At 38.0% G+C, this 21,667-nt stretch overlaps 2 protein-coding genes across 7 annotated transcripts in view; both read left to right on the forward strand.

Moving 5' to 3' along the window:
• Window positions 1-4,354, forward strand: part of BDP1 (B double prime 1, subunit of RNA polymerase III transcription initiation factor IIIB) — a 57,696-nt gene extending 53,342 nt beyond the window's left edge. For all 4 annotated transcript variants that reach the window (XM_054002456.1, XM_054002460.1, XM_054002459.1 and 1 more), the window contains 2 exons: window positions 155-389; window positions 742-4,354. In XM_054002456.1, coding sequence (XP_053858431.1) covers window positions 155-389; window positions 742-870 — 364 coding nt within the window. In that variant the 3' untranslated portion in view covers window positions 871-4,354. The remainder of the gene's footprint in view (window positions 1-154; window positions 390-741) is intronic.
• Window positions 4,355-4,938: 584 nt separating this feature from the next.
• Window positions 4,939-21,667, forward strand: part of MCCC2 (methylcrotonyl-CoA carboxylase subunit 2) — a 37,307-nt gene continuing 20,578 nt past the window's right edge. For all 3 annotated transcript variants that reach the window (XR_008441116.1, XM_054002461.1, XM_054002462.1), the window contains exons 1-7: window positions 4,939-5,103; window positions 8,382-8,448; window positions 11,752-11,836; window positions 12,103-12,204; window positions 12,802-12,929; window positions 15,230-15,342; window positions 20,255-20,368. Coding sequence is in view for 2 of the 3 variants with exons in the window: in XM_054002461.1 (XP_053858436.1) it covers window positions 4,972-5,103; window positions 8,382-8,448; window positions 11,752-11,836; window positions 12,103-12,204; window positions 12,802-12,929; window positions 15,230-15,342; window positions 20,255-20,368 (741 nt within the window). In the remaining variant the exon portion in view is untranslated. The remainder of the gene's footprint in view (window positions 5,104-8,381; window positions 8,449-11,751; window positions 11,837-12,102; window positions 12,205-12,801; window positions 12,930-15,229; window positions 15,343-20,254; window positions 20,369-21,667) is intronic.

Below are 21,667 nucleotides of genomic sequence, written 5' to 3' on the forward strand. Positions count from 1 at the left end.
AGTGACTTTTTGGTTTTTTTCCCCATAAAATTTTCATATGGCCTGTAGGTGTGTGTTTGTTTCCTGTGTAATGAACTGGATTCCTGCAATGCTATTTACATCTTCCTTTTATGGAGCAACCCTATGCCATCCTGACTATATTTGTTTTGAACAGGGGTGGACGAAAACCATTGGGATTTTTATCTTTAATTTGCAAAAAAAGTAATTCTGAATCTGCAGAAGACACCAAAGGGAATAGAGGGAAGATCCAAAAGCCTCGAATTGTAACTCCAAAACTAAGTCTAAAGAAACCCACTCCACCCACTAAGGATGAGAAGGAATCTTGTTCCTTTCCCTCTACTTCATCATCTGTGGAACATGAGCTTGTAGCTGCTGATGCTGCAGTTACGGTATGAGTTTACTTTGAGCAACTGTGCATTTCTGAGGTGTGAAGAACAGAGTATTAGTTGTTTCAGGAGTGAGTAGATGGGTGTGTAGCATTCATGTTTTGCATCCAGTATCTGCTTCAGTTGACAAATTCTGACTTGTGCGTGTTTAGGAAACTTATAAGGGAACTAAGTTGATTTTTCTATGCATGGATATCTATTTATTTCTCATTTTCAGTAAACTCTGATTTTTTTTCCCTTTGGTCAAAATTTCCTACATAAATAAAATATCCTTCCAAATGCATATATATGTAAATATATTTACACATACATACTGATGAAGACTGTTAAGACCAACCTTTTCTTGTTTTATCAGGTTCTAAGTAACAGCTCATCTGAGAAGCAACCTCTCTGTGCTAAAGATCAAGAGAAGGAAGGAGAGCCAACCAAAATCTCTGAATACTTTTTTAGCGACATCTTTATGGAAGTGGATGATTCAGAATAGTAAATGGATTTTATAAAAACCTAGGATCACAGAATATACTGCAACAAGAAAAGAGTATTCTAAAAATTACAATTTGTTCTGATATTCATTGTGCCACCTTTAATGTCAGCCAGTAATAACAGTACCAGATAAAATACCAGGAAAGTGATCTCTTTAACAATCAGGGGAAACTGAACATTCTTCAAAAGTGACGTTACAGATTCAAACGAGAAGATGGAAAGGAAAGGCTAAAAAGCATCATCTTCTGCTCCTCCTCTAACAAACTGGTGCAATTACTAATAAACCCCCCAAACATGCTACTGGAACTGGGATGCAGGGTCGGACAAAGAAACCATAAATGAAATATATCTTGAACAAGCTCCAGTACCTATATAAACTCCCTATAAACCATTATCACCGATCCCAGCACAATAGCAACCTAAATCCATGCCCCTCTACTGTAAAAGCTACATGTTAGGGACAATACTGGAGCTATCTCCAGATAAGAAAATAAGCCTAGGGACCAGAAAGGTATTAAAACTTCAAAACAGCCTAGGGACCAGAGACAGGTGAAGGCCTCCACCCAGAGAGACATTATAAATTCAAGCAACATGGCTACTGATTGCTTTATCTCAACACAGAGTAACTACAACCAAAATGCAATTAGTACGGTTTTTTTTCACTTTCTTGAGCCACATGTTGGGCACCAAAATAATGTATTTGTCCTGGTTTAGGGCAAATGTGGGAGGAAGCTTTCAAAGGGGTCCCTCTAGAAAGCAGATTCAAGCAGCCCCTCCCCCAAGTGGTTTGGAAAGATTTCCTTGCTGTTTATTTAACAAGCAAAGTATTCACAAGCATAAAAAATGAACAGTATTAAACAATAAAACCTCTTGCTGTTCTGAAGAAATGGCAAATTCAGAAAGCCCTTTTCATGGGGTGTAGCTCAGCCCACTCAGCCTGTTACCAGTTTCTCCTGCGCTGGAAAATGCCACGTCCTGGACTCCAGTGGGCCACAGTCATGAGCTCCCAGTTTTCGTTCTGGGTTTTCGTCCAGAGCAAGGGTGATCAGTTCTCAAAAACAGAAGAGCCACAGTCCAGGGAACTTCTCTGCCTCAGCTAGCTAAAAACTAACTAAAAGCAAAGGAAAGCTGTCTGCTGTCTGTCTGTTCTTCAGACAACACAGTTTGTGAGAGAGAATGTGGAGGAGCAAGTGCAGCTTCTGATAACTAACTCTGCACTTCTCTTCCCCTTCACTCTCGGAACCAGTCTTAAAGGTGCAAAATCCAGCATCAACAAAACAGATGACTGGGGATACAAGCATCATAAATTCACCCTAGCACATATTGTTAATTAACACCGTAAATAGGAAATTGATTCTTTCTGAAGCAACCTAGGCACTTTCAAAATGCTGACATAGTCTGAACCACTACAGTGATGTCATAGGACCAGACTACCAACTGCCAGCTTACAGTTTCACTTGTTTAGACACTGATAGTGAGTGCATGACTATCCTACAGAAAAGTGCAATGAAATAATGCTTAATCTTGCAACAAGTATTCTTTTACATTTTAATGCTAAAGCTTCTTGGTACTGACTATTCAAGTTCTTTGCTTCTTTTTGTGAAGTATGTTACGTTAGAAGAAGGAATGAACCTTTTGGGTATAATGTAATGTCTGAAGATCAGAATGCAAATACTGGAAGTGGTGTAGTGAGTACATATGTACATATGTCAAGCATTGCAGGTGTTTTTATTTGAATCTCCAAATTACATATTTTTGTAAGAGTTTTTTAACCATGTAATTTAACAGATCATAACCTGAAAAGCCTAATAGGATTGGTTCCTTAAAAATTGGTTGAAAACTTAAAAACACAATGTACTAAAAAATGATAACTCAAGGTTTGCAACCTTTTTTATCACTTGGAGGAAGAGATTGATGTTTCCTAGTATAAATGCTAATTTTCTTCTAAATTGGAAAACAAAGCTATAGATACAATTTATTTTCCTTATTTTTACATGTAGTTGTTTGTATATTTACTGACTTCCTTGGTTTCCCGAGTTTCTTTGTGCAAAGTAGCACAAAGAGATTGGATTTAAACCATGATTATACAATGTCACTTTTGAGGATTTGCTGCTTTGAAGCACTTGAATTAAAAGGGTTTTCTTATGTGCATGTCTGCTTGTACTGTAACTTGCCATAAAATTCTGGTTTAGCTTTAGGTTTTAATTTAAGTATTTATTTACCTCCTCAAGAAATTTGTCTGGGTAAGGTAATTAGGTTTATGCACTCTTAAAGTCAGGTGGTTGCTGAAAGATTCAATATTTAGTCTGAAACTCCTGCTTGCACAAGCTTGAGTAGTCTTAAAATTTCTTCCATTACTTAATACTTGCAGGTGCTTTTGCAAAGCCATTTATTATGAAGGTGAAACTGATGTTTAAATGGTATTGTTAATGCTCTCAAGAAATCTATCATCAGGTTTGGACTGCATAATCTTTTACTGGCAGGTAAATAATATAAATATGTAGTTAATTCTGAAATAGTTGATGAAGTTTGAGAATGTTTTTCTTTCCAGAAGTTATTGGCAAGACTTCTGAAGGAACCTTTAAACTTTTGTCAGAGAGGAGAAATATAGAAAAAAGTTCATGTTACTGTAAATTGGTATATTAGCTCTGCCAGTGAAATGTCACTAGCAACAGTATTCCTTGAGGTGATGGAAAAGCGAGTAGTGGTCCCAGTATAGAGTAACTTACTTGAAAGCATCTGAGCAACTCATCTCATCCCCCAAAAAAACCTCAAAAATACCAACAGTTTCTGTTCAGATGATATCTCGTGTTTTGCCTAATCCGTTTAACTTGAAATGTTTATCTAAATATTGTTTTACGGTAAACATTATGAAAGAGATTAATGTATACATGTAATTCTATGTATTGTATATCTTGTAGATATTAAGTATGCAAGTGTTTACTTCCTGATATGTCTGGCATGTTTTATATCAATTACACTCATAGAGTCTAAAAATAGATTCTTGGGGGGTGGCTATGAAATAAATGTTGTGAGTACCTTATGAGGGGATAATCATTCTACATTTAGTTGCATACATTTTAGCTTGTATTCATGTTACAAGGGGGAAAAAATCAACTACTTCATTACTAAGATTTATGGTGCCTTATCTGCATTGTTAACTGGGGCTATGCTTTCTTTTTTCTTGCAGCAAATTACATGCACTTTGTTAGAGGATTTTTTTTTTTTAAGAACAAATTTAATTTGAATAGAAATAAGAGAATTTTGTGTTCTGTTTTTTGTGTGGAAGTTTTATAATGATGAAGGATGTAAGAAAATATTGTTGAAATCTCAATACATATGGGTGGCATTTTTACAAAGATGTGGCACAAAACTGCTTTGCTTAGAGTTGTCTGATGCCCTGTATCATCACATATAAGCTTTTTGTGTCAAAGGAAGTAGTCCTATTCTGTATATAAATTATGTGAATAAATGATTTTCTTTTACCTGTGTTTCTATTTCTTAAATATCAGTTGCAATTTTTAAATACTTGAAAGTACACAAAGCTAGTAAGTGTAAACTAAAGGAAAGGCTGAAGTTTGGGCTGCACGACTGGGGTGCACACAGACCTGCTGGTAACATGTTGAATGTGGTTTAGCAGGGGCATTGTTGTTGTTCCCTGATTTTATTTTAGAATAGAGTTTAATTTACTTGGTATCAGACTCCCCAGGGTTACCTTTCTCTAAAGATACGGGCCTTGACTTTAATTAAAACTGAATACTGAACAATAGCAAAGTTTTCACGGAAGGGAGAAACTCGACCAAAGATGGTTTGGGTTTTAAAAAGGTCTGTACCTATTACTGTATGACAAGTTTCTAAGAAGGGCAAGGGCTTTCCTAGGCTGTGCGTGAAAAGCGGAGCATTCCAACACAATTCTTCCAAAGGGCGCTCTGCTTCAGCTTGTCCGGGGACCCGAGCAAGGACTCCGCGGCCGGGTCCGGCCCCGTTGTGCCGATTGGCTGCGCTGGGGGGAGTGGCGGCGGCGGCGGCCTGGGTCAGCCGCCTCGGCTCGGCTTGCTCGGCTCGGCTTGCTCGGCCCGGCCCGGCTTGGCCCGGCCCGGCCATGCTTCTGGGTGCCCCGCGGCTCCCGGGCCGCTGCCTGGGGCTGCTGCGCCTGCTGCTTGCCCGCGGGTACCGCATCGAGGCGGTGGCGCCCGTGGGGTCGCGCCCCGACGCGAGCTCCGCGCTCTACCAGGTAGGGCGGCGGGGGCGGCTGGGCGCGGACGGGCCGCGGGGCGGGGCGAGCCGTCGTAGCACTATGGAGGAGCCGGTGCGGCCGGGGCATGCGGGATGTAGCGAGCACATTCCCGCGCACGGTCCCGGTCCCGGTCCCGGTCCCGCCCTGCGGGGCGGTGGGGGCAGCGCCGCGCCCCGGCTCCGCTCCCCGAGCGCCCAGGCCTGTCCATTTCTGTGGGCTGAGCCTACAGATATCATGTGAAAAAAACCCGTGGGTTGGTGCAGTTGTCTGGCTCTTCATGGATATTTTGCATTTTTAAATCAGGATGCAAGCTCTTGCTACGTTTCAGGCTGATCGACACTATGCTGGTGAGGTGGAGGCGAGGTTTGTAGACAGTGGAAAATGGAGCCTGATGATTCCGAAGTTGGATGCTTCCTTTTGTTTGCAGATTGATTCCCGAGTTTAAAACAGATGGAATAGCTGTACAGAGTTATGGGCTTGCCTCCAAAAATATCCTCTAGGAGAACTAGCTGTAATTCCAGTTGTCTTTACGAAGAGAGAGTAGTACTTCTATTTGGTATAAATGAATTTATTTTAATGGGGCATTATTAACATCATCATATTAAAAACTCTTGTTTACAGTTAGGCTGAGAAAAACATGGCTTTAGGTATGGATCAAGGCTGATAGGAGAGCATATGTTTGTTTTCATGTTTGTTCATGTAAAATAGCAAACTATGTGAAGCAACAGCATGTATTCTTACTGAGATAGGTCCATTGGTTCTGTGTTTGGCTCTATGCTTTGTTTTGCAGAAACTAAATTTGGGACAGAAATTAGGCAACTGAAGCTTCTGTGTAATCTCTGAATTTGTCTGTATGCATACATATATATATATGTACATATATATATACATACAAAGCTTGTGTATGTGAAGTGTGTGTATATATGTGTACACATTCATATTTTGTGTACCAAAAAATGATAGAGCTGCCCCCAGATTCACCCTTATGTCTGGGTACCTTTCAACCTCAAAAGAAAAGCAAGGCTTGGTAAAATAGCTAATAGTGTTAGTACTTGGTAGAAATAATTTATGGAACACTAAGTGCAAGCACTGCTTTACAAACACAAAGAGCTGAGGTCCCTGCTATGAGGCACTTCACCATCTGAAAAAAAAAAGCATTACAAGAAATAACAGTGCAAACACAAGAAGACATTATGATAGGTGACGAGAGTCTTGCCTTGTTTGGCCACTGTTTACCTTTCTGGCTGTGAATTCAACTAGACAGGCTGACCTTGACAATGCAAACTGTCTCTTTAGCCAGATGGGCAATAATGTAATTTAAAGGTGAGTGAATCTAAATTCTGGAAAATGAAACAAAGTCTCTTTGAAGATTCCAGGCGCTAGCTCTTCCATACACTTTGGTGATGTAGCAGTAATTCGTGTACCTCTTAATTTTGCATTGAAATTTCTAGAAATCCTCATATTAACAGCAGAATTTTACACAACTTGCTGGTGCAAGGGCCAGTTTCCAGAGAGAACTTGATGCCAATTCACTGACCTTTTTTCATTTTTAATGACAATAATGAAGAGTCCACAAATACATGGTAGAACTAGCACATTTATTTATGAGAGTAGTCTTTTCTATGTATATTCAGAATTATTTTAAAACATCCTTACTTCTCTTTGGTAAAGTATAACAGTGTTCTATTCTGGTTTAAGGCATGAAAGATCATGATAGAAGTTAAGTGAATTTAAGCAACTCAGATGTTTTTGTGCAGTATTTTTTATAGTTTATCTAAAAAGTCCTTTCACAGTTTTTATGTGGAGTAGCTAAACTAGCTACAGTGAGTCAAAATCTAATGAAAAAAAGTCTATGACTGTGATTACTGTTCTTTTGTTAATATCGTCTGCCATTTTAGCTGCTTTTTTGGTTTTTTCCTATGTTAAAGGTGAGTTTCTAAGCACAGTATTGTGTGCAAAAGGTGAATGTGTTTAGAGAAAAAAGACCGACTGAACAAGGAGAAACAGGAAAAATTTTTGATGTGTAAAGGTGCAAAATGACCCAGCCGGACAAGCTGAACGCTGATGCAAAGTAATATTGGGTGTTGTTTCAACTGCAGACTTTTAAAAGTATGGAATTACAAGATACATTTTTACCTTTCAAGAGAGTATGTTTAATCTATTTGTGGCAATTACAAAGGCAGAAAAATATGTTGTTTTGAAAGTCACTCTACAGCCAAAGCACTTCAAATGTGAGTTGAAACTCTACATGTTTTTTTTTTTTTTTTTTTATTTCTGCTTTGTTTCTTTGCCTTTCAGTGCCTAAGTGAACAAACTGAATTGCAACATTTGCAGCTTCTTCTTAAGGGAAACCTTAAGTCTGAGTGTTCAAGTATATATGAACATAGAATTACCAGCTGTTTTTTTTTTCTGTCAAAGTAGGCTCAAACATCATATAAATGAGAATTGGATAAGGCAATAAGATCTTTTTGTGCAGCATGTTCTTTTATTGCAGTTGCACTTTTCAAAAAGGTAGTAACATTCTTAATATGTCTGCAGAAAGAAACCCAACAAATTAAGCTTGACTATTACCTTTAAATTCCTAAGAAACTGTAAAAAGACCTCAACCTGCTGTAATGTGCGCACCATGTTTTGGATAATTTGGATGGAAATTATGAGCTCAGTACTGATTCACTCATATTCAGATTATGAATCTTTGTTTTTCTAGAAATATAATAGCAATTACACCAGTTTAAAAAAACCGAAAAAATAAACACAACCAAAGACAAAACAAAACAAAACCAACTTTTGTTTTATCTTCTTGTTCCACCTAAACAACAAGAATCTAAAAAAGTGTTTACTAAAATCTGTTTGGACTAGGTCTTTCATCCTTTGGTACAAGTCATAAGAGCACTTAATTCAAATCTGCAGTTTTTACAAAATTAGATTTAAAATGCAAACAAACCTATGCCAAAGTAAACAAAATCTAAGAAATAGCATTTAAACTCTGTAGTAACTAGTTCTATTTTAGTTTATTAAATTCAGAACTAGTCTTTTACTATCCTAACACAATTAGATTTTTTGTAAAGCATTTCAATTAAATGGTTTGGGATGCTTGAGAGAAGCCAGTACATAGGTAGAAATGTTACTGTAAAGACAATACAGAGACAATATTTATTGAGGTAAAATTAGATTTGGAAGATAAATTAGTCTTGTACTTTTTATATTTATTTATTAAACATTTTAATATAGTCACCCTTGGTTGAATTTTAAATTCTGTTTTGTTCCCCACTTAGGAGAACTATGAACGAATGAAAGCACTGGTAACTGAGCTACAAGAACAAGCAGAAAAAATCAGGTTAGGTAAGTATGATAGTCTAGATTGCAGTATAATAACCTGGCACTTGGCCTTGTTGAACCTCAAAGAGTTGGCCTTGCCCATTGATCCAGCCTGTCCAGATCCATCTGCAGAGCCTTCCTGCCCTGCATCAGGTCAACACTCCCATCCAGCCTGCTGTTGTCTGGGAACTTACTGAGGGTGCACTCAATCCTCTGTACAGATTGTTGTTAAACTTACTAAACAGGACTGGACCCCAAACCAAGCCCTGGGGAGCCCCACTAGTTACCACCCATGAGCTGAATGTAACTCTAGCCACCTCCACTCTCTGGCCCAGCTGTCCACACAGAGCCTTTTACCCAGCCAAGAGTGCACCAATCCAAGCCATCAACAGCCACTTTCTCCAGGAGAAAGCTGTGGAAAATGGTATCAAAGGCTTTGCCAAAGTTCACAGAGACAACATCCACAGTCTTTCTCTCATCCACTAAGTGGGTCATCATGTTATAGAAGGAGATCAGGTTGGTCAAGCAGCACCTGCTTTCCCTAAACCTTTGCTGGCTGGGCCTGATTCCCCTGGTTGTCCTGTGTGGGCTGCATAATTGCACTCAACATGATCTGCTCCATTTCCTCCCCTGACACCACTGTCAGAGTGACAGGACTGTAGTTCCCTGGGTTGTGTCTCCAGCCCTTCTTGTAGATGGGTGTCACACTAACTAACTTTGAGTCACCTGGGACCTCCCTCTTTAGTCATGTCTGCTGGTAAATATTGGAAAGTGCCTCTGTGAGCTCTTTCACCAGTTCACTCACTACCCTTGGGTGGATCACATCTGCCCCCATAAACTTGTGTGTGTGTAAGTAGTGTAGCAGGTCACTAACCAGTTCCCCTTGGATTAAGGGAGCTTCAGTTTGCTCCCTGTCCCTATCTTCCAACTTAGTGGGCTGGGTTAAGACTGAATCAAAACAGGTATTAAGTACCTCTGCCTTTTTCTCATCCTCTATCACTATATTTCCCCAAGCATCCAATAAAGGATGGGGATTCTCCTTTGTTGTCCTTTTATTGGTTGATCTTTTCCAAATTCCTAGTTGTAGTTGAGCTGGCAAGGAGAAAGCAGGTCTGTAGTAGTTTAATAGGCTGAAATCTGTGTTTCTTCTTTTTGACTTGTAAGGCTATCTGAATGATATTGCAGTTTACTATAATTAATGGAAACAATAAAATAAAATAAAACAATAAAATGAAACGAAAACATTTATATAAATGCTTAATTATGCTGCTAGAGGCTGAGCATGTAGCTTTAATTGTGCCCTTTTTGTGACTATCATGATACTGGTTTTGTCATTTTATACACTGTTTCTTATATAATGCATTTCCTTTTCAACTTTGGAATGGAGCGCAGTTAAGATTTTGTGCTCAGTGCTTTTTCTTTCTTGCTGTGAAACGGGGTCAGAGTTTCCTGAGGAGATGTTAAAACCCATGGGTTGCCTCTGTCTTTTATGGGTGTAGAGACTGTTCAGCAATTAATGAACTAATCATGTGTGTCTGATGAACTAATGATTATGGCCTTCTTCCTTGCTGCTCATTTGCCTGTTCTTGCCTGTTATTACACAATGACAGGACAAGACCATAATGTTCATCTTTCCTTCATCTGAGCAACCTCTACCAGGATGTTAATACACAGTTTTGAGTGACATTGATTGAAATTGCTTTACGTATCATTTAAGTATCTAAGAAAAATCGGGTATCTGTGTTGAATACTTCTGAAGGATATGTGCAACATCTTTATATTTCACTGTAAAAGCTGTCTGTCAGATGACAAGTTCTTGTTTGGGGTCTTCACAATGAATGCTTCATTTGTTAACTGTTATTCAGTGTGTAGGGTTTTTCTGAACCCGTGTCCCACTCTACTGAGTAATCCCCAGCTGTTCAACAGGAAGTGGTCCCCCTTTAAAACAGGTGGTTTTCTGACAGGAAGCACAAGAAGTAGGTGAGATACCTTTAATCTCCATGACTGATCATAGGACATCAGCAGTCACAGTGGTGTAGGCATTGTTGTAAAGGAGAAATTAAGAAGAGATTTCAAATTAAATGCTTCTGAGTTTGTTTCATTGTTAAGGACACTGCTTCTCAGAATGGAGGTTAGTGCAGGGTAGAGTGTCTTGATGTTGGAAGAGGAATGTTCAATAGGATGGCTACAGGGCCTGGGATTTGTGGATCACAAGCATTTGTGATGCACAGAGATGACAAAAGTCTCAGGATGGAAATTATTTTTGCAGCATCACACAGTGTAAATGAAAGACTTCAGAGGTCAGAGATAGTGTAGTCATGATGTGAGATGTTGAGAACATGGATGAGAGTAGTATCTCTGAGGGTGAATATGAGAGGCTGTTTTTTAATAAACTTGTACAGAAAGAATTTACAAGATTTAGGCTTAAGCTGGATATATAGGCCTAATGAACTGGCTAAACTGAAAATAAATTGTGGGTTTTCTGGCATGCCTGACAGGTAGGAAATTATGTGTGTAGTGATCACTGAAGGAGGTAGAAGAAAGGACTTCAAGGGAGGCTGAGAAGCTCTGTTTCAGTGATACCTAGCTGACAGAGAAATCCTGGAGTCTCAGGACAAATGTTAGCAAAACACACTTACTTTATTTTGGACAGGGAGACAGTTTTAGAGTGATGAGGCGGATCAGTGATCTGTATACACGGAGAGACAATGTTTGTATAAGGTGTTATTATAAAGAGGCTGAGGTGTGTCAACAAATATTGAAGTATTGAATGACACAAAGCTCTGGAGAGCAAAAGATTTAGGATAACCTCTAGTGAAGGGTTGAAATGAAACAAATATAAACTTGGTATTAAATGCTGTATGTCTGAATTCCGCTTACAGTTTTGGCATGGTCTAAGGAAATTAATCCAGATGGTGCTGGGTCACTCAAGATCACATTCAGCGTAGCTATTATGAATGAGTTCTAGGGATTAGTATTTCCTGTAGCTCTACTGATGTGGTTTCTACATATTTGTGTTTTCTGCCCTTATGTTTATTGCCAAGCAGTGGGGGAAAGTTTCAGACAACTATGTTTATTAAAATCTTTACCTTAAGACTTAACTGTAAAAAATGAAGTGGGAAATAAAATAGGTTCTAAAAAACAAGCCTGTTTATCAATACCTTAAATCTGTTTGAAGTGGAAACTATTATTTATTAACTTTATTATTAAGGTTCATACTTCAAAAACTGGGGACTTGTCAGCATCCCCATTCAAAATTTTAATATAACTGATGATTTATCTTATCTGCGTCCATAGACAATGTGACAATTTACTGTTGTATCACAGGAGGTGGAGAAAAAGCTCGTAAGCTTCATACATCAAGAGGAAAGCTGTTATCCAGAGAGAGAATTGACAAGCTTATTGATCCTGGGTAGGTACTTCTTTTTTTTTTCTTAAACATTTCAGGTTGTCTCTTGCAGGTAAAGATTGCAACAGCCTTCTTTTCTCTTTAGCCTCCATAAACACTAACATGATAAACACTAAATAACATGATTGAAATTTTACAGAAGCGTTCTTTGAAATACTGATCTCCTTAAAAAAAAAAAAAGTCTTTTAAAATTTAACCTTTTTAGTGAGATTCAATGGCAGATAGAACTAGTAATTTTTTACTGTTTTGTTTCATTTGTCATTATTCAGATCTCCATTTTTGGAGTTCTCCCAGTTTGCTGGTTACCAGTTGTATGGTAATGAAGAGGTACCTGCAGGAGGTATTATCACAGGCATTGGACGAGTATCTGGGTGAGAGATTCCAGTCATCTACATTACTTATGATATGAAAAGGAAGAATGTATAATTTTATTCAGTTTCCAGTATTAGGCTCTTAGCATTTTTAGTGTTTTGTTTCGGACACTCAAAAAATCAACAAAGTCAGTATCTCAATTTGTTTGGTCATAGCTAAAAGGAAGTGAAGTTTTTTGTTTTGTTTTTTGTTTGTTGGGGATTTTTAGTTAGTGTATCCCACTAACTAAACAAAACATACATGGAGTTTCAGATGTCCAATGAAGGAAAGAGATTAGTGCATCTGGAAAGCTATTTTTAAAAAATAGGGTGATATTTTCGCCTAAAAGTTACTTTTGCTTACTCAAAGTACCTCCAGGACTGTTCTTGAAGTTAATTATGGTGCTATGCAGGATTATTTTACTCCCTAAAATAATGGAACAGGACATTATAGTGCTGAGGCTGCTGCTACAATGTGCCCTTCAGTGAACGCAGGTGAGAAGAGCTCTCTTAGAGCATCAGGGCTTCAAGAATCCTTGATATGTTGCAGTTCTTAACCGACGTACATATTTACTCATTAGAAACACTTTTCTCTCTCATAAACTTTTTTATTTTTAGGACAGAATGCTTGATTGTTGCTAATGATGCAACTGTCAAAGGTGGTACTTATTATCCCATCACTGTTAAGAAACATTTACGTGCTCAAGAAATTGCAATGCAAAATCATCTCCCTTGCCTTTATTTGGGTAAGTCCCATTGCAGAAATAGCCACAGTCCAGTGTTAAGGGCAGCTGATTTTTCTGCAGAGCTAACCAGGAGTGTATTTAAGGCATACCTATTCAAATATACTTCCATCAGTACTGTATTATCTGTACAGAGGGATGGCACATCTTAACTGGAGGGTGTGTACACTCCTGCTGTAGGGTTGGGTTCATAAAATACAGATGCAACTGTTAACACTGTATCACTTCTTTCTGTTATGGATAAGCAATATTTCCTGTAGAATCATCCAGTCAATTCAAATTACAGTTAAAAAAAAAAAAAAAGTACGTTCTGGTGGAGGATGTGTCTGTATGATAAAGCATACTGAGGAAATAAAAATAGTAAGAGTGACAAAATTGTCAAAAATAGTTTGGATCAATAAATTTTTAGGATTTGGGATTTTTAGGATTTTTTGAAGCAGAAATTTAATTCTATTTTATGTACATTTTGACTTTAGCCTATTAGATCAGTATTTAGCCAAACCTTCATGTAAGTTTTATTTACATATGCTTTTATTATAAAAGATGAGCAGAGTGACAGATACCTGTAATGTATTACTGGTAGTATTTTCTTATCTTGGTTTTATACGAATACAAGAGGTTTCTGTCAATGTCTTCCTTTCAGCCTGAATTCCCAGTCTAATGACTTTCGAACCTATTAGCCAGTTTCAGTCAGCTTTGACAGAGAGTTGTAAGAAGTGTGTATTCCTGTGGTTTTTGTGTATGTCAGCATCAGAGAAGAAATACCTTCTATTCCATTTAAAAAAATAGGGCAGATTATTCCTTGTCTGTTCAGCTTAGTTTAGCAACTTAAATATCAGCTGTTTGCCAGTCTGGGTGCCTGTACTAGTTAAATAGTCAACATAAATGCAGGTCCTGGCCAGCCCAAGTGTTTGAAGTTTCTTGCCCTGCTGATAAGTCAAACATGTGAATAAGACCAATAGAAGGACTAGGAGAAGTGTGAATTTGAAACTGTTGGTGAGGTGGATACAGGGACAATGTGGGTGTACATTTTGGGGGATTGCCATAGAAAGAGTCCTGGAGGGAAGGGGAGGACTAAATTTTATCTTAGTTGTTAAAAAAACAGAAGAAACTTAGCTTTGCTGTTTGCAAAACAGGGGTTACAATTCTTTTCATCTGAGTTATCAGCAAATTCTGTCTGTTCAGAGAAGTCTTTTTTAGTGGGTATCAGTGAGCAACTTTGGGTGATTCTACTGTTTTAAGATCTTATGGAATGAGGACCTGTGGGACACAGCTATGCCTTTGAATGAAAAGTTTAGGAGTTTTATTCCATCTTTGAGAGGTATAGTCCTTGAATGAACAATGTCATTCATACCTGGTGAGTTACTTTACCCTTGCAGTTTGTGTACCTGGACTTGTTCCACTTGATTTGAGCAGTGCAGTAAGAGGGAGCACTTTGTAGTCAGTCAGCACTGTGCTGACCATGTAATTCTCATGTTGTTTGAACTGCCTTTTCCAGCAGTGATAACAGCTGCTTAGGTGCTAATTCTTATGTGGACACTTGGTGCTATTTGTCACTGAGTCAGTCACTGGTGTGGACATTTTGTTTTGGCTGCAGTCATGTAAGATGAGAGTGTGCATACAGACTGGTGGTTGTACATAAAAATTAATTACCAAGAGCCAGAGTTCTCAGAGATGCTTTATCTCCCTGCGCATTTTCTCATAGTCTTCTGTCCTTGTTTGGATACCTCTCATGACAGGTTGTATTTTCATTAATTGGGAGCAGAGAGGTAGCTGCCATTGAAGACCTGTGAGCAGGAGGGTGTATCTTGAGGCAAGGGCACATAATAAATGAATCATCCTAAAGATAGTTTAATGTTTTTGTTGTGAAGTTTAATCAAGCTATGAAAGAACAGAGGCAGCACCTTTTGAACTTGGTGGTGATTAGCTCTGCCTTTTTCTGGAGCTTGTGACAGAATTGCAGTAGAATAGTTGAGTTAAAATTGTACATTAAAAGTATTCTTAGTTTAAATATTTTGCAGCAAGATGAGATTAAAAGTTTGTTTAGGGAGGTATGGTTGCATCTTTAAGCACATCTGAGTTTATTTTCCATGATAATTATTGGGATGGATGTTTTGGAGAGGGGTGTTTGCTGTTTTTCTTCTTTATTTTTCCAAAAAGAATGTGCTATTATACGTACATGCATGGAAATATATACCGTATTAGTGATAGTAATTGCTGTATATTTTAGGTAACCAATGCTTTACCAACAACAAGTATGTAACACTGTTCAAAACATGCTAATATAATTTGATTCATTCTAGTTGATTCAGGAGGAGCAAATTTACCTCGGCAAGCTGAAGTATTTCCAGATCGAGATCATTTTGGCCGTATTTTCTATAATCAAGCAGTCATGTCCTCACAAGGAATTCCACAGGTAATTTGCTTTTATCTAAGAATTAAATGTACTAAATAGTTTTTATGCCTGCTGCCATTACCTCTTTTCAAAGCTTGTGCCCATGTTTTGTTTCTGATGGCATTGTGTTGTGCTAACCTGATGGCCCAGTCTGGGGCTTGGAAGCACTGGATACACAGTAACTGTCCACAAGAATTCATTATAGTTTTGAAGAAACTGTCTACTTTCTTAGTGTTAATGATTTGACCTACATGCTCCTGTCTGGGAGTAGGAGAGAAATGGACTTGGGAACATGGTATGTAGGGCCATTTGAGAAGGCACTAGAAAATCTCTTGGAACAGTTCTGCATCAGCACTGCAAAGGTGAGGACCCCCTTGAGGATGGCTGATAAATGAGACATATTTTCCACTAACAGGGGTATGTGTATATTTATAAATCCATTTTATACCATGATGTGCTTTATGCTGAAGTGGCCCTAATAATAAGGTTATTTTCTAATGCATTAATGATGCATAGAATTACTGTTAGTCACAGTTCCTGCATTTAGAAGTGGTTTTGTGTCATAGTTCACTCAGTAATACATAGGGATTGGTTTTTTGATGCATGTGGTGTGCTGGGGAAGCAAAACCACATGTTTCGCTGAACAATTATGAATTAATTCATGAAGAATGTAAAATATTTGAGGATTGCTGATGGGCAGCTATGCCTGCAGTGACAGTGAAGGGTAGGATGTACAGTCCCAATGGAGCTGAGAAAGACAGGTAACAGAATAAAGACTTGAAAGGAATTGTTAGCAGGGACCTATAAGAAGCTGCCAGGGAGGCTGGAAAAATCCATGATCTTAGAAGGTAACCTACTGCAAATAAAGGAACACTACAGAAAAGCAAACAACTGGTAATTCCTACAGAGTTGTCTACTCAGTCACCTCTCATCTTTGTATGGTTTTGTAGCCCTCTCTTATACCTGCCTTATACTCCCTTTTGCAGACCAAAAAATTCAAGCTAACTTAGCTGCTGCTGTTCCTGCAGTGTTCCACACCTTTGATGGTCCTAGATGGTCTTCTTTTCCCAATCTTACTGCATCTTTTCTAGCATGAATGAGACAGACTGCACCAAGAGTCTTTAAAACAAGTCAAAAAAGGCAAACTGTATGGAACTTCTTAGAGCTACCAGTTCTGAGCACCAGTTCTCAGAACTAGTCTTTTTTTTCTTTGATCACAAGGGAGAGCAGACAGCTTCCTTATTTAGCACTGAGGTACAACAAAATTCATTTTAACTGCAGACTTTTTTCGTTTTACCAGGGGAAAGTATATACAACCTTCCAACAAAATAGTAAATTAATAGAAGAAATAAAGATGTTGTATGAAACCTACATCTGCATCCATCTTCTTTATGGGCATCTGCAAGTCAGAGCAAGAAGAAGTTATAATCATAAATCCAGGTTCTCTTTTAGACCTGTGATCTGTACAATCCTGACAGATTAATCTACAGCTAATTACAGTAAGAGCTGAGGAATGCAGAACATTAAAAATTTATTTAACTTCTGTTTTCTATACAATGAGAATAGCAAAATCTATTCTGAGTGAGAAACAGGTCATACATACTGTGGAACTTGTGATGACAATATTTATTTTCAAGAAAAAGAAGTTCTCTACCACACTTTGAAACCCTGGAAAAGCTGGTCATTATCCTAGCAAAGGGCTGGTATATAGTTTAATTTGTGGTGCCTGTGATGTGCCCTGACGTTCTCCCAAGTTATATATCACAGCAGTTATTTCACCCCATGTTGTCTGAGGCTGGGCTATCACACAACCAGAGCCCATGGTAGTGCTATGACACAAATCCCACCATAATACCATTACCCAGTGTTCTTTTTCAGAAAGAATAAAACCCTTGAGAGACCATTGTTACTGATTCTGCTGCCCTGAGGCTCAGGGGGACATGATTCCAACCACTCACACAAGAGACTTCACTGGGGCCTTGGGCAGGGTTTTTTTTTCTGGGGAAAGGAGGGAGTAGAAGCCAACACTTCGAGGGTGAAGCAGATGCACCAGTCAAGGATACAGTATTCAGTCTGACTCCTTACATGACAGATACTGGCTCTACAGGATTTTTAAGGAAACTACCTGTGTTACTGTGATACCTTTTTGGTACATTTTGGAAGCAAGTAAGAGTTCAAATCTTCAACCATCTTTTACTCTTCCAAAGAATCTGGCAATCCATTGCCTCTATAAAAATCCAAGGCTGAAGATTCCAACAATTAACTAAATCTCTTTAAGAAGTATGACATACTTTACCTTCTGCAGTTCTTTCCAACAGTAGAAAGGGTCCAATTGTAATGATTAGGTAGGTCTTCAGAGAAAAGCAGTGTTTAGTTAAAACAAAAATACTTAGGAGAAAAATACAGTTTGTAATCATATAAGACTCCCTGGTAGATCTGGATTGGTCCTAGTGTTTTTGTGGAAGAGCAAATGGCAAAGGAGTGATGTTTTGCTGAATTATCTTTTTCTGAAAAATTTGGAAATCCTTATTTTTTGTAGAGACTTCAGTCATGATCTGCTTTGGGAATAATGATTTTTAGATATTGTGTCAAAGATAGATGTGTATACCCAGCTTGCAAGGCTGAAATTACTGATGTTGGGCAGGACCTTTCTAGAAATGCTTGACCCTACAGTCATGCTCTTGTTTCCAGCATATCTTGAAATGTATTTTACATACTTGTAAAGTTGCATAAAAAAGTTGAATTTGTTCTTCTCTGAATAACCATATGGTGTTGTATTAGGAGTAATTGTATTCATATACAATAAGAACTAAATATAAGGAAGATTTGTCTTTTAATAAAATACATTTCTGTTTCTTATGACACTGATGAAAGTTAAATTTTCCAAGTATGACACTGATGAATGTTTATCTTTCTTCAAATATTTATGGAAAACTGATAAAAATGTTTTACTGAAGCACTTCCTTTATTTAAAGTATGTGATAAGAGTGCATTTTGTTTGGGAGATGTATCTGCTTTGTTTTATTTCAAAGAGGCACTGTTAACATTTGTAAATCTATTGTTGATCCTGTGCTAACATATTATAGTAGCTAGAACCATCTCACTGTCTGAGAATATGTTTCTTTAGAAAATGGATTAGGAAATTATGCTTTCTCTGATGTCCACTCTGGTTAATTCTTCTGAGATGGGAGTCTGGTGTTATTTTGCTACCTGATGTTCTATGCTGTGGCCTGCTTGAAGTTCTGTTCATCAGTTCTTCTCAATTTGGCCCTTAAAGTGCTTTTTTTTCCCCCCTCTTTTATTTTCTAGTTGCTGATAGTGCTTTTGATTTCCCCCTCCACTTTTACCTGTGGCTAATTTATTATTCACCCACTACAGCTTAAATTACATTGTTGTCTATATGGGTGTGAATCAGAAAGCTGTGATTACCTCCTCATTAGCTGCTTCCTGAGCTCCCTCACACTTAGATGCTGCATGGATACAATGTGGGAAGGATCAGTGGATATGAAATAGTGAATGTGCATTCAGGACTGTTGACTTTTATTGAACATATCAAGGGTTTCTTTGCAGCAATTTAGAAAATTAAGTCAGGAGGTAGGACATTATTTGGGCATTTGACAAGTAGATTTTATTTTTTCCAGTAGATACATAATCCAGATTTTATGTTGGAAAAATTAACGACCAAGTTAAAGTTTAAATGCGGGCACATTTTCTCAGTGTGAGCATGGTGAAATTAAGAATAGAAGAAACACACAAATCCTAGAGGGGAAAAATGAAATAAACTTATTTACACCAAGTTTCTCCCGTTTCTAGAGACTTATGTTATTTTTGAATTTGCCAAGAGTTATTTATTAAATGCACAAGAGAAGTACTGCAGATTATTCATGTGACTCTGAATATAGTTTAAGGTCCTGAAAAATGTTTGCTGAAAAGGCTGTTTGATTTGATGATAGCAGATTGACATAGTTCATGTAGTCCTGCTACATGTGATTTAGAAGTTTTATTTTTCTATGTACTGTTTTCTTGTAAATTATTGTGTAACAGAGAACACTAATTGATATCACCTTAGAAATATCTTGAAACAAACTTAACATAAAATAATGTTGTTTTCCGGGTTTTTTTAAGTGGTGATGTGTGTGTCCATGTGTGGTTGTGAAAGAAAGTGTTTGCCTTTTTCATATGCTTATTCCTTTTCTTTTGCTCTACAAGTGTCTTGAAAGGGTCTTTGAGGATGCTCCTGTAAAGGAGAAATTGAGAAATTTCACTTCCATGATTGTCTACAGTTACAGTATTTGTCATATCTGGGGTCAAGTCAGTTTTGTAAAAAATACCAAGGTATTACTGGTAGAAAATGTTCACCAGGTAGGTGTTCATTAGGCAAAATTAGGCAAAAGGATGAAGCAGAAATTATTCATGTTGAAACCTATAATGAGATGCTCAACACATCTCAAAAGTGCAAATGAATTAGTTGATCCATTGAAGACCTGAAGCAGCATACTCGGAGATGGGCGAAATTCCCTTCAGAGGATGTTAACATTGGTGCAATTATGCCAATAAGCAGTAACTGAAGCCCTGACTTAAGTGTAAATACCAGGAGAAACCTGTAAGTTTTAACCTTTACTGTTCATGAGTAAAACCAAATTCCATGGTAGAATGTGTGTCTCTTCAAACATATCACATACCTAGCTCATGGTGCTTCATATATGAGTTTTCCAGCAGGGTAGTCTGAAGCTCATGGTTCAAAAGACTGTTGAAAATGGAAGATTCCTTGTTTTTTAAAGAAATGCTAAAACGTAAAAAGTTTGCTCTGTTAGACAAAAATAATCTTGCAGTGCTGTCCAATGACCTGTATTAAAATACACAATATCTTGTGCTTTTGCTATTTTTAAGGGTTGGACAGTTCATTAACTTGTGCTTTTTGTTTTCCTGATAGATAGCAGTAGTCATGGGATCCTGTACAGCAGGAGGAGCATATGTACCTGCAATGGCTGATGAAAGTATTATTGTTGGCAAACAGGGAACAATATTCCTGGGAGGGCCACCACTGGTAAGGATATGAAAGTTTCTAGTGACATGGCCTCTCCCCTCCCCCTCCCCCCAAATCATGCTGCAATAATTGTACACTTAAACAATTGAGACATTTATTGGTGAGATATTTCTATATGCTCTGTAGATTAGTTTGTATTTTTAAGTATATCTGAATGTTTCTATCCTAAATCAAATATCTTCTCCTCATTAGAGGTGTATAAATATAAATCAGACTGTGTCCAGTTGTTTTTATAGTACTGTTTTTAGATTGCTATGCACATTTTAAATAGTAAAAATTATTTCTACATTCAATTATCTACTCTCTAGCTTTGACACAGAATTTGAAAAAATCAAAACCATGTGTATTGAACCTCAAAGTCAAGATCAAAGATAAAAGGACTTGTGAAGCAGGACTGGTCTGCTGTATTTTATGTCAGTTTACTGACAAAGGAGGCACGCTTACAGTGGAGTTTGTCCTAGTTCTCTCCCTCTCTCTCTCTCTCTCTCCTTCCTGCCTGCCTTCCTGCCTGCCTTCCTGCCTGCCTTCCTGCCTGCCTTCCTGCCTGCCTTCCTGCCTGCCTTCCTGCCTGCCTTCCTGCCTGCCTTCCTGCCTGCCTTCCTGCCTGCCTTCCTGCCTGCCTTCCTGCCTGCCTTCCTGCCTCCCTCCCTCTGCAAAACACAAGGAATGCTTGAATTGTGGCTTACTATTTTAGACATAACTGTATCTCCTACTCTAGGCTCCGTTCTATACAAATAATATTACTATAATGTCAGATTTTTGCTGACAAAGATTATTCTACTTAACACAAGCTTTATGAGAAAAAAATGTATTTTTAGTAAGAAATGTTAGTGCTAGAACTAAGGGAGCATCATTCATCACAACTATTCAAGTCTTGATGAAACATGGCTGGATACATTTCCTTTTTTGAAATATTCAAATATGTTTCAAGTTTATTGTACAAACTGGTCTGAGGTAGCACGATGGCTCTGTTTTGGTTAGAGTCTTTTGGGAACTTTAAGGTATGCTTCCTGCGACAAAGCCAAATGTAAATCTAATGTCTTTCAAGAGTCCTTCCAACTAGAGGCATGCCGAAGTGGAGAAATTGCTTTGTAACCGCATTGTTAATGAAGATACTGCTCCATTCATTCCTCTAGTAACAGAGGAGACAAAGTCTCTTAGAAGTCACTTCCTTCAACACTTAAAATACTAGGAAAATGTGGTGTATCCCATTAAACTGTGGGAAAACAGACACTGATAGATTTATTTGTTGACTAGTTCCTAAGGCATGATTGCATTACTCTCATTAAGAGTATGAAG

This window comes from Vidua macroura, chromosome Z, assembly GCF_024509145.1.
Source record: "Vidua macroura isolate BioBank_ID:100142 chromosome Z, ASM2450914v1, whole genome shotgun sequence".
In the NCBI taxonomy this organism is placed as follows: Eukaryota; Metazoa; Chordata; class Aves; order Passeriformes; family Viduidae; genus Vidua; species Vidua macroura.